Source organism: Drosophila arizonae, chromosome 2, assembly GCF_054131065.1.
Source record: "Drosophila arizonae isolate 15081-1271.41 chromosome 2, UAZ_ARI_1.0, whole genome shotgun sequence".
Taxonomy (NCBI): Eukaryota; Metazoa; Arthropoda; class Insecta; order Diptera; family Drosophilidae; genus Drosophila; species Drosophila arizonae.
The window spans coordinates 27,786,352-27,799,122 of NC_142922.1; the positions used below are offsets into that span (position 1 = coordinate 27,786,352).

The following is a 12,771-nucleotide window of genomic DNA, read 5'->3' on the forward strand; positions in this document are numbered from 1 at the left end:
ATCTATTTATATGTATTTAAAAAAAAAAAAAGCTGCAAAAGTTTGTTCCACTCTCAGTTCGTTTCAAACGCGACGCGCGGAATGTTTGGCATTTGCCAAACTTGTTGCCGTTATGTGAGAAAAAAATAGCGAACCGCTTGGGCTTTAATTACAATCCAATCAGTCGTGTTTTGGACTCCGATAGCGACAAGTGCGAAGAGCAGCGAGTCGGTGGCGTAGAAATACTTACAATTACATTTACAGTTATCGGCCCGATAACATTGGGACTATACATATATAATGGGCATTACCTGTATAATCAACTTCGACAACAATCCCCATGGCACCTACTTTGCGGGTCAAGTGGTGTCGGGCCAAATTACCCTCAAACTAGACAAAATCAAACTGGTTAAAGGTAAATATAGAAATTCCGACTAAATATAAACTCGTGCAAAATTGTATTTACTTTTTTTCACCTTTAAATCTGCCATCAAGCGTGTTCTTCCCCATGACTCATTCTTATCTTATCGGCAGCTACATGTATAAGAGTTGTTAAATGTGCAAATTTCGGCATGTTAGACCCAGGCAATAGAAAATGATTCATGTGAATTCTTTCTCTTACATGGCACGCGCTAAATTCGGTAGCTGATGGCATCAATCAGCGGTCAGTTATCATTATCAAAATAATCATACAAAAACACCCTTTTGAATATAAGCAAAGACTTAATTAGTTATCAGTCTATGCTATTTTAAGGTTTGATTTCATAAACTTGCAATATACAGTTTATTGAGGAGTCTCAAGCTTGGGAAATTTTCAATGTAGTCAAATTAATCTTTTAAAATACATGTTTTTATACCTTGAGCCCATTGGTAGATCATTATATATGAAAGATTTCATTTTATATTTACATACATTTGCTATTACATTAAAGATTTATGGATATAATAGTTTTTAAAAATACATATAACACGCTTTTATATATTAAAGATTTATTTTCATTTTTACCTTCTTCTTCTACTGCATTCCATGGCAAACAGTTCATCAAAATTTCGAAACGAATTTATAAACAAATGCAACTTTACATTTGAACAAACCCAAACAATTTGTATACTCAAAATTTGTTCGTCTTGCATTTTGCGAATCATTGTTGTGATATATATGTATATATACCTCTATTTACATTAGAGTATATAAAGAATCTGTATACATAGGAAAATAATTATAAATGGTAATATTGATGCAATTATTAAGTATATATTCAGCTTGTTGTTGACTTTGTCGATCTGACGTCATGTGCGATGCAATGCAAAAAGTAAATATACAATATTTGGAGAGGGAGAAAAGCTTCTTCTTCTCTTATTCGCTGCTGCCAATTAAATATAAATAAATTCAATAAACTTATATGAGATTCATCTTGCCGGCCGGCTGCACTGAAATTCAGCGGGCAATAGTCGGCTGGCTTATCCCATTTGATTTATTTTGTGGGCGGATTAAAATAATTAATTTATATACCCACCTATTGAAGGTATCATGCAAATGGAGCATGTGGAAATTCCACATTGTAGATACCAAATTAGGTATATACTCAGTGTATTGTAAAATATATTAATATATTTTGATACAAATTACATATGCTTTATTATTATAATTTGTATATTTTATCTTATAAAAAAATCCCTTTTCTTATATTTCAGCTCTAACCCTAACCATAAGTGGGTTTGCTGAGACAGAATGGACAGAATCGACTGGCACTGGCAAGGACGAAACCACCGATACGTATCGCGGCCGGGAGGACTATATAGCTTCCCAAACGTATCTGGCGGGCTCCAGTCAAAGCAGTTAGTAAATCGCCTAGTTTTATTATGTTCATTCATTATAACTTCTTGCATTATCGCAATAGCACAAGTCTCAATTGAGCCGGGAGTGCATGTCTACAACTTTAGCTGCCAAATTCCGCCCACATGCCCCTCCTCCATCGAGGGACTCTACGGTCGAGTGCGCTACATGATTAAGGTGGCAATGGTCAAGCCCTGGAAATTTGATCAGTCTTACACACGCTGCTTTACGGTGCTCAAGATCATGGACCTCAACTACGACAGTCCACTGCTACGAGTGAGTTGCTAGACTCTACAACAAGTGAATATATCATTAATCACATATCATCTTCAGATGCCCACCCAAATGGAAACACAGAAGGTGTATTGCTGCTGGCCCTGCACTTCGGCACCGATGCAGCTGCAGATGACTCTGCCGCAGACGGGCTACGTCTCTGGTCAGATCATACCTGTGGGCATGCTGGTGACCAACGACAGCCACATAGCCGTGGAGGCACTGCAGGTAAACCTCGCTATGATGGTCACCTACCACGCGACGCACATGTCCCGGACGCACTCCCGCAACGAGCGCCTACTCGTGACCAAGCTGATGGGCGATCCCGTGCCGCATCACTGCAAGAAGCAGTTCACCTATTACCTGCGTGTGCCCGCCACGGCGCCCACGTGCTTCAATCTCTGCAAGATCATCCAGATCGCCTACCAGGTGGAGGTGGAGGCGCGCGTCAAGGGCTGCCATCGCAACCAGGCCATCAGCATACCCATCACCCTGGGCAGTGTGCCGCTGCTAGAGCATCCACCCATGCAACCACAGCCACGTGATCTGGATGGACTGCCACCACAAGAACTGGATGCCAAAGCTTTGGGGCACTCGGCAGTTGTGCCACAGGCCAGTGCACCACCTGCTGAATTCAATGCGCCGTGGGCTATCGATGGCAGCATTCGTAAGTTGTCCTCTTTTTTATTTAGCTAACTCTCTTTAATTGTATTCGAACCCTTAGCACCGCCCAACTACGAGGAAGCTATTCATATGCGCACTCAGCCGGATGGCGCCAACAATATACAGGCAACCGCACCACCGAACACCTTGAGCCTGGATGAGCACGGTTTCGCGCCACTCTATCCAATATTTAACATACCAAGCCCCACAGGTCCCTCGGATCCCAAAGGACCTCCAAATACTGACGTGAATGCCAACAAAGGCACTTGGCTGTGAGCAGAGCAGAGTATAAAAGACAAACTATACAGACTAATATTATTATTATTTGAAATAACTGTAATTTCTGCTTAATCTAGTCTGTATTCACGTAAAACACGCTTCATGCGTGCTAATAAAATTATATTATAACTTAGTATTAACAGCATAATTAAAAGCATTAAAATATTTATATGGGCTGGAAAATCACTTGAAATGAGATAAGAATATTTATAATGTTAAAGTGAAAGAAATAAATGCATGTTAAATTCAAAGCTAAAATATCTAATCTCTTATAACTTATTAGTGAATAGCTGAAGGTCTTTGTTGCCACTGCTTTAATCTATAGATTAGTTTTAATTTTATATTATCTCTAAAAAATAAATAAAAAATATTAGTGAATATATTAAATAAACGAAAATATACTAAAAATATATATAATATATTTTCTTTAAAAAATATGTAAGTAAAAATATATATATAAAAAAAAAAAATAAATAAATAAAAATATTAACTATTCAACAAAAAATAATATACTAATAAATTATCGTAGATATTAAGCTGATATAAAAATGATTTGGAAATTTATTTATATTGAATAAATAAGTGTAAAATATTAATATTATTACCAAGCTGCTATAAAAAATATTTTGAATTGAATATCTTTATATAGTATATTTAATTATTTATATGTAATTTTTGATTTATTTTATATAGTATATGAAGCTCTTATCAGGTATTTGCAAAGTCAAACGGTTCTTTTTTTGATAGAACGAAATTTTGATAAATAGTTTTAAGTAAATATACCGCTGTAGCTTATGAAGTATATCATAATTTACTATATATTTGATAGTAAAAAGAGGAAATATTTAAAATCAATTTGAAAGCATACAACTTATCCTACCTCATGCGAAGGGCCATTTGCCCTTATCAAACCTTCAGCATAAGTATGAGAGACCACTGTCAAGGTCTGGGCCCTTCTGATAGTGATGTCTGGAGCTCAACTCTTATAAATTCCAGTTCCAATTCCATTTTGTCGCGCTCTTACGATATTTAGTATTTGCCAGCTACTAACGTACTCTGCTTTCCGGCCTTATCGCTTATCTAATTCAACTGGGCCCAACAATAGAGTCCACCAACAGCAGTAACTCAACTTAATTTAGTCGCTATTCGTTGCCCGGCCCAAATGTGTTGATCACGGAAAGCTGTTGGCTCGGAAACTTTAGAATTTGTCATATAGCACGGAGTTTACGGCCGTCGAAATGGTTGTTACGTGCGAGATTAGCTTCGATAATAATAAGCACGGCACCTTCTACGCCGGTCAGCTGGTCAGCGGTTGTGTGACCCTCAAATCCGATCAAATCAAGGAGGTGCAAGGTATTCTAACAATTCAAAAATATATATATATAACTATATACTTGATACAGTGTTTTTTACGCATCGGAAATTTGAATGTCCATCAAATATTGGAATTATAAAGACTGGAGCGATAACGATAGCTGATAGTCCCAGCTAGTATATACTTGTATATATTTTTATGACGACATTGATTCGCATTTTTGGTGTGTGGAATGCGAAAAGCAAAACGATAAGAATTGTATATAAATAAACATGAGCTCTTTGAACGAAAGTTCCCCAACTAATTTCCTCAAGTACAAATACCGTGCGATACATGTATTAAAATATTTCTAACCTTAACGAGCTGTGCCCCAATGGCTATAAATGCCAACTAAACTCAATTTCTTATCAGAACGATTAACTAATTAAAGCTATTAGGCAATTAGTGATCCTTTAAATGGGTCAATATATTATCGTAGCACGGTAAAAAAAAATCATTATCTGTTGGGCTTTACAGCGAGCTTATCACTTGTGTGTATAGGGCTCATACTATAATATCATATTAGTTTATCATATTATCATAATCTTCACGACAGCTGCGATAGTCAAAGTCGTTGGCTACTCCATAACAAAGTGGAGCGAAAGACGTCTGACATCAACAAAACTATTCTCAGGCCGAGAGGATTATCTAGCATCGCAAACATATCTAGTTGGCTCTGAGCAAAGTAAGTATACGAATTGTAAATCAATTCCAGAAGCTGAACAAGAAACGATAAAAATAGTCACTTAGCTTGGGACAAAGAAAACAACAAAATGATTCAGATCTTTCTATTATTTGTATTTTACAAAGAGAATTTCTGATGGAATTCTGTTGTTAAAATAGCATGCAATAGAAAGTAAAGTTAAATTAAGTAAAAAAAAAAAATTAATAAAATATATTTAATCAAGAGGGCTGGCTTATTCGTTCCAGCTCTGTTCATCTATCGAGTATATGAGCTCGTTGCTCGTCGTATTTAGAAATTTCTCTCTCTCCACTCCCTATACGTGCTCATTTACTGACACACACAAAGACGGTAGATAAATCAGCTAGTTTTTCTGATTACAAATGGTTTATAGCTTCAGCTATTATATTATATTCCGAATCTCGGGCGTTATGCATAAATACAAAGTAAAACCTTAATTAAATCATATATAGATTTGTCAAGGCTCGGGGGAATTTCCTAGTCAGGCACTCCGGCTTGAATTTTCATACTTGTTCTGCTTCTACTAATTATATTCTTTTAATATAGCCGGCTGTCTCTGTAGACAGCTCAGTATATTATAAATTAGTTTTTTTTTTTTAAATATTAACTTTATTCTATTCATAAATTGCCCTTTAGGCAATGACAGGCATTCCATTCCCGCGGGTGTGCACACCTACAATTTCGCCTGCCAGCTGCCCTATCAGTGTCCAACTTCCTTTGAGGGTCGCTATGGCTGCGTACGTTACATAGTCAAGGTGCTGCTGCTGCGACCCTGGAAATTCGATCAGGCCTATACACATGGCATCACTGTGCTGAAAATGATGGATCTTAACGTGGAAACGCCGCAACTGAGAGTGAGTATTACACAAGTCCACCCCTATCCCCCTCTCCATCTGCTGTAGCTGATTTATTTATCGCTTTTCTCTAGTTAGCTGCGCACAGCGAGAACTACAGAACCTTTTGCTGCGGACCTTTCAAGACTGCGCCCGTCAAAATGGAGCTGCACCTGCCCCAGTCGGGCTATGTGCCCGGCCAGCGAATACCTGTTACGGTGGTCGTGATCAATAACAGTGGTGTATCCGTCTCCGAGCTGCGGCTCTCGCTGGTGATGCTCATCCGTTATTTCAGTATTACGCCGGAGCACTCGCGCGTGGATCGCATTGTGATTGGCAAGATCCAGGGGGACTCTGTGCTGAAGCGAAGCACGGTTTCGCTGACCATCGATATGGAGGTGCCCAGCACGCCGCCCACCTGCCTCAACGTGTGCAATCTGATACAGATTGCCTATCAGCTGGAGGTGGAGGCGTTGATCAAGAGTCTGCGGGAGCAGCAGCTGATTACCATGCCCATTACGATTGGCACCTGGCCGCTGGCCCTGAAGACCTCCTCGGGGAAGGATGTTGTGCTGCAGCAGCCGCCAAGGCGCAGCGCACGGTACGATTCACAGCAAGACGAGCTGCCCATGATTACGGCGCTAGAGAATCAGCTCAATTCGCCAGACACAGGTAAGCTTCTCAAGTATGCCTACCAAGCTAACCCAGCTTCATATCTAATTTCCACTCCAAAGCTGTGCCCAAGTTTGTGGAGTCCAAGCACACGTTGCGCGGCAACATCAACGAAGAGGAGCTGCATGCCTTCGGAGTCAACGAATTTGCACCCTTATATCCTGTCTACGACATTCCAAGCCCTCCCCCAGCTGTTCCACTCAACGGTTACATTAACAAAAGCTTTCAGAAGGAAACATGAAAGCGCATGCCGATGTTTTTGATGAAGCTCGAGATATTGATTTTGTTTTTAAATATAAAATAGGAATTTTCGAATCTTTGCTGTGTTTTAAATTCAGAGAGATACGAAATTCGCTAGCATTGCTAGCAGGGGTTGAAATGGCTTCAGCTGCGTTATATGTATAACAGTTCTCCGCTGTAGTACAATTTCGCGTGAGGGTTTTTGCATATACTGACTTCTTTGGGGGTGGTAATAGATAGAATATAACACTGATAGAATCTAACACAGATAGAATATAAAGCTTTTCATTTCAGCTAGCTATTCCCACTATTTATTTTTGTAGAACAGCCATTTAGTGTTGTTAAGTTTATACAGTTATATAACAGTTTTCCAGATGTTATGATATTTATAAAAGATTGTGTTTTGTAGAATAGTTTAGCAACGTGTGTCATATTTTGATGTATAACAAATATGTGGGTAAGTATAAAAGTATAAAATTAGGACAGCCCAGATAGCATAGTTTAACAAGGGTTTAATATGTGGTTGCATACTGAATGCTTATGAGTATAACAGAAGAAGGAAACCCAGGTAGAATAGCTTGGACATGCACTAAGCAGGCAATGTACTAAATGCGTTTATATCTTTAAAACATATGTATTACACAATTTGGTATAATAGACTGGTATACAAGTTAAAAGTGCCCCAATTCGGATCCGCCTTGCTTGTATAGCATTTTATAGAAACAGTCTACTGGATGTCGTATAAGACTCGTGCTACAGCTCAAAAGAGAGATATTTAGTTATTTGAATGTTTATAATACTGTTAAGTTAACTGCTTGCTTGAATTGTCCCAAAATGCAATGTGAATTGTTTGAAATGGATTCCACATGGACTATACTGCTTTATTACACAGTTAAAGGCGTTTTATCTATTATATTTATAAAAAATAAAAAATATAAAAGGAAAAAACTAGTAAAGTTAGCTTTAATTAATTTCAGCTGTAAATTTCCTTAATGTATTCCCTTTAAATGGCAGTTGCCGAGGGCGTATTATCTATTGGCTTACACACGACGACGAGCACGTCGCTTGTGGCTTTGGTTTTAATCTGCCCAGACTACTTTGATATTATCAACATGGGTTGGCATAAAAGTTCCGACTAAGCCCCAGCCACGTACTAACTGTTGTGAGGGTTGGCTGCGCCAGCTCCAACTACCACCCCTCTCCACCCCTGCCACCGTTCCAGCCCTTAGCCCAATCCTTCACCCCACATAAACTAAATTCTAGCTCACAACATGTTTAGTTTTTATTGTCACCTCAACTACGAGGAGGATTTATATTCAGTTGGGACGCGGTTTAATTGTCTCTCTTTGGTCCTCAAATTTGTTTGTGGGCAGGTTCCCATCGCCCTTATTTTTCGTTCTTTTTATTCTATTTTGGTTTGTGTGTTGCGTAGTGTTTTCCATACGTTGCGGTCAGCGGCAGCCGCATTGCTGATGCCCCAAACTGAAATGCAAATTCAAAAATGTTGCAAGAGTTTTGCCACTTTTTTTTTGTGTGTTTTTGGAATAAGTTATAATCAGCTTGTTGAGATTAGAAGTGCAAGCGTTTAAATGACAGTTTGTTGTTTATGCTGATATTAGCATTGACAAGAGCCATGATGATTTGAGTATGCAGTTTGTCTATACCCTGTAAACAGAAACTGAGCAAAGGTATTCTTGGAAATTATGACTGTGAATTCTAATTTAAAATTAAACTTGGTGAAAAATATGAATATGATAGTTAAAATGTGAATGCTATAGATTTTTTTTTTTTTTTTTTTTTTTTCTTTTGAATAAGTTTTTTTTAATGACTCCACCAATGAGTACTTATTATTAATATTATTTAATAAATATTAAAAAAAAATTTTCAATTATAATATTTAAAATTCAATTCAGAACTAAATCAAATTAAATATTTAATTTTTTTTTATTTTAAAAGTTAGTGTAATATTTTACATATAGACTTCAGCATTTCAAGCCAATTCAATTTATTTCGAAAGATATAAATTTTGCGAGAAGTCAGGATATCTACAAGTCGTGCATAGCTTAAATTATCTTAAATTATTATTACTCGTTTTTATTAACCGAGCTCGCACACTCAACTTTATTTATGGTCTGGGCACATCCACTGGCCATTAAATTTCATTTAAGGCAATCCTAATAGCATTTAACTCGAGCTGAGAGTGCGTGGCAACTCTGGACCCGTGGAGAGAGTTGCTAAAGTTAAACGCCTTTAGTCACGTTACCAACATCGTTACAGCATTTAGTTGGCCCCAAATCCAGTTAGCCAAATATGCAGCAGTAATGGGAATGTACTCGCAGGGCCTACGCAATTTCCAACTATGTACAGGAGCGCAGACACGCACACTCACATACACACGCATACATTCACTAACATTCACGCGAAGGTTTTCAGCTCGGATTCCAAGCTGTAAACGTCGAGTTTAGCTCTGACACGAAGCTCTGCAGCAGAGTGCGTGTAAATAGCTAACATGACGGGAATTTGGCGGTAATTGGCATTTCGAATTGGCGTATCGACTTCCAAAGCTGGATAAACAAAATGTTGTTGAATTTCGCCTTGCGGCTTGCTACACGCGTAACGGCACTTGCAACAAGCTTAACAGTTGTGCGGCTGCTTGCAAGCTGCAGTCTGAGCGAATGGCTGGATTCTCGATTCACGGCAGAGGCGAGCGGATGGGTTGAAGCTCTTACTATTTATATAACTCAGTTGGAGTGGAAAGCGTTAGAACAAATTAGTATACATAATACATTATATATATACACAGAAATTGAGTTGTCTATTATTATAAGACATATATAATATATATATATATATATGTTATATTTATATACACATGTATTCAATTTATGTGCGCAAGAGATAGTTCGTTTTCTCCTACAACTTACTTGATTTAGTAAGCTTTCAATTTGTCATTATTACCTTACCTTTTATGACAAATCGAGTAGTCCTCGACAAGTAGAATTTAATAAATATCAAATTAAATTTAATATACATATATATAAATTAAATAATAAATACAAAGAATTTTATGAAATTATGAAATTTTTTTTAAATATATATTAAATTTTATTCTATTGCATAATTATTATTTATTCTATATTAAAATAATAAATACGAAGAATTCACCAAATTTATTTATATATTTATTAAATAAAATTAAAATTAAAAAAAACTTTCTTTACAAGTTTTTTTCAGTACATATTCAACTATCTGCTACAGCTTCCCCTTTATTTTAATTTAAAAATAGTTCAACTAATGAAAATATAATTAATATCTTCAAAAAACAAAAATGATTCAATAATACCATCCAGCACAGTGGATACACTTTTAATTGTCTGTCCGTCTGTCCAGCTATACCTCAAATCACAACAATATAAGGTCAGTGATATTATTGTATTATGAAATATAGAGAGGGTTATTGAAAGCTTAAAGAATAATCATTAAAGAATATTAATCATGAAAATTATTGTGTAAAACGGAGAAAATATAAAAGTACAGATTAAGAGAATATGGGAAAAAATATTTAAAGCAAATAGAAAGAGGAGTATAGAAAGAAAACAATTATTTGTAAAAAATATATTCACAATATTTTCCTATTGCATTTATACACGTTTTCCATGCCTCGGTGCTAGTAACTGCAATATTTAAGATTTTGATATATAAATTAAAATTATCTGATAATAAAACAAATTTTTAATTTAAACAGTACAAGATAATCACTACATTAGTAAAATGTAATATTAAATTTAATTTCATATATTTAGTTATTTAAGATAAACACCATTTTCCAAACTGGATAAAACTGATATTTTATAGATTAAAAATAATAAACTTTAATAAATACATATACATAATTTATATATTAAATTTAGTTTAAATTACTATTCAATCTAATATCTGCTTTCATTCGACTTTCTTCACACGACTCCTTTTCGGGCAGCAGCTATCTGCCATGGCCTTACCATACTTTATTTATACACTCTTGCTATGCTTCGAGTGTTTGCCTTTGCTATTTATAAATTGTCAACTGTATTTTGTGGCTTCGGGCAATGAGAGCTCGGTAAATATGCTTTGGCCCAGGCCTAATCACTGCAATGGATTTATATATAATTCAATTTAGATTTATGCGATTCGGTTCTCAGATTTATTTATTTCGCACTCAAGTGCTGGCAATTGATTAGCATACTTAAATTGCTTTTACTTTTTGCTACCCACCCACACATGCAAACACACACACACGCACACATATTGGTGAAAGTCAGCTCATATGTGCCCTGATAAACATGTTCAGGTTGACATGCAGCAACAACAATTTGAAACTACAACAACAACAGCGGGAAAGTGTTTTACATATTCGATTTGTTACTGAAACGCAGCTTTGTCCTCGTTTATCCATCTACTTTGCACCTTTGCGCCGCAAAGCGCGCTACACTTTTTTTGTTGGCCAGAAATTCACACGTGTGCTTGAGGGTGTGCGCCGGTGTGTGTGCGTGTGTGTGTCTGTTTGCGGCTTTCACGATTGTGCTGGCTGAGTCCTGCCTGAGTCCTTGATGCTGTTATTTGCGCATTGTGTTTGAGGTTGGAACGCGTGTGGCAACAATCACAAGTGAGTCGGCCTGCGTGCGTGGGTGTCTATATGTCTGTGAGTGTGTGCGAGTGCGTGTATGTATGAATGTATGTGTGTGCCTAGCAATAAAGATGAGTGGGCACTTGTTGTTAGTGCAGCTGTTTTGACGGGCAAAGACTTTGACGTGTCTACAAGCCAAAGCAATTATCGATAAGGATTCCGCAGCCATTGTTCCATTTGCTAATCAAATCGTAGCCCAATTGAAATGCCCGCTGGGCATTCAACTCGAACCCTGAGTAAACATCACGCTGCAGTCTCCCTAATTTCCAATGATCCCTGAACAAAGCACACTTAATCTCATTATGAATACTGTTGGTGGCATCCGCTGAAAGCAGTTTCTATAAAAACTAAAAGAATTTTTTCTTTTCGTCTCCTCTAATGGCAAAAAGTTGTCACGCGCGCGTAATTCCAAACTTCATTGTCACATCACAAAAACGAGGCGAAAATGACAATTAGATAAACGTTCATACTAGACTATTGGATACTCTTGAATATACTATGAAGCCATTAGATGAAACAATGCTTTTAAACTGGAATAAATTACTGATCAGACTCCGACTATAGCATGATATGAAGTCTAGTATTTAGTTAGAACTTTCGATTGACTTGTAAATAAACTACTTTATGGCGTTTTCGTTGTCAGACTGACTAGACCAGACTAGCTAATACCCTGCATAGCGTGTGCTTTAGCACATATCTTAATGGAAATAAAATATAACATGAAAAGAAATATTTATTAAACAAATTATAAATGCGTAAGACTTTTCTTGGTTATTCTTATACATATTCGAATAATTGTTATTTTCTTTTATACATATATACATAGCAAGCTAGATATGTAGACACACTGTGTTGTGGTTTACTTTAATGTTGGATTAATTATTCTCTTAGATACCCATTAAAAATGCAATTTGATTTTTATAATAGCATGCAAAAGTATGACGTATTTGATAAAAGTTTCATTTTTGCGAGGGAGAAAGATATCTCAACTCCGAAACATATCTTATATCTTTGTATTCATTACAGAATCCTGCACAGGAAATTTGATGCGTACAACTTTTGTGGTATACCAGCTACGCATAAAAAGGAAATCAAATTACAAATTTGTACCGTGCATGGAAATAGGATGAGTAATCGAAAAAATTATAGTCTCCTACTGTGTCTGGTATACAAGAATATAAATTCGAAATTTTTAGTCTCTCGTTTTCGTGGATTGTGTATGAAGAGAGATTGATATCAATACAGCTGGACCTCTTGATATTTATTTTTAAT

General features: G+C 36.6%; 2 protein-coding genes across 3 annotated transcripts; both read left to right on the top strand.

Annotated features, from left to right (window-relative positions):
* Nucleotides 1–47: 47 nt before the first annotated feature.
* Nucleotides 48–3,164, top strand: LOC108608970 (arrestin domain-containing protein 2-like). Its single transcript, XM_018000627.2, has 5 exons — nt 48–394; nt 1,675–1,818; nt 1,881–2,092; nt 2,150–2,756; nt 2,814–3,164. Exons 1-5 carry the CDS (start codon nt 280–282, stop codon nt 3,026–3,028), a joined length of 1,293 nt encoding a protein of 430 aa, XP_017856116.1. The 5' UTR covers nt 48–279; the 3' UTR covers nt 3,029–3,164.
* Nucleotides 3,165–4,150: 986 nt separating this feature from the next.
* On the top strand, nt 4,151–6,910 carry LOC108609252 (arrestin domain-containing protein 17). Of its 2 annotated transcripts, XM_018001003.2 has the most exons (5): nt 4,152–4,384; nt 4,942–5,070; nt 5,725–5,942; nt 6,017–6,593; nt 6,656–6,910. In XM_018001003.2, the coding sequence occupies exons 1-5, from the start codon at nt 4,270–4,272 to the stop codon at nt 6,832–6,834; spliced, it is 1,218 nt and encodes a 405-aa protein (XP_017856492.1). In that variant the 5' UTR covers nt 4,152–4,269; the 3' UTR covers nt 6,835–6,910. The 2 variants fall into 2 exon arrangements, with proteins under 2 accessions (XP_089332582.1, XP_017856492.1); XM_089476456.1 differs by lacking the exon at nt 4,942–5,070 and having other exon boundaries at nt 4,151–4,384.
* The last annotated feature ends 5,861 nt before the right edge of the window (nt 6,911–12,771 follow it).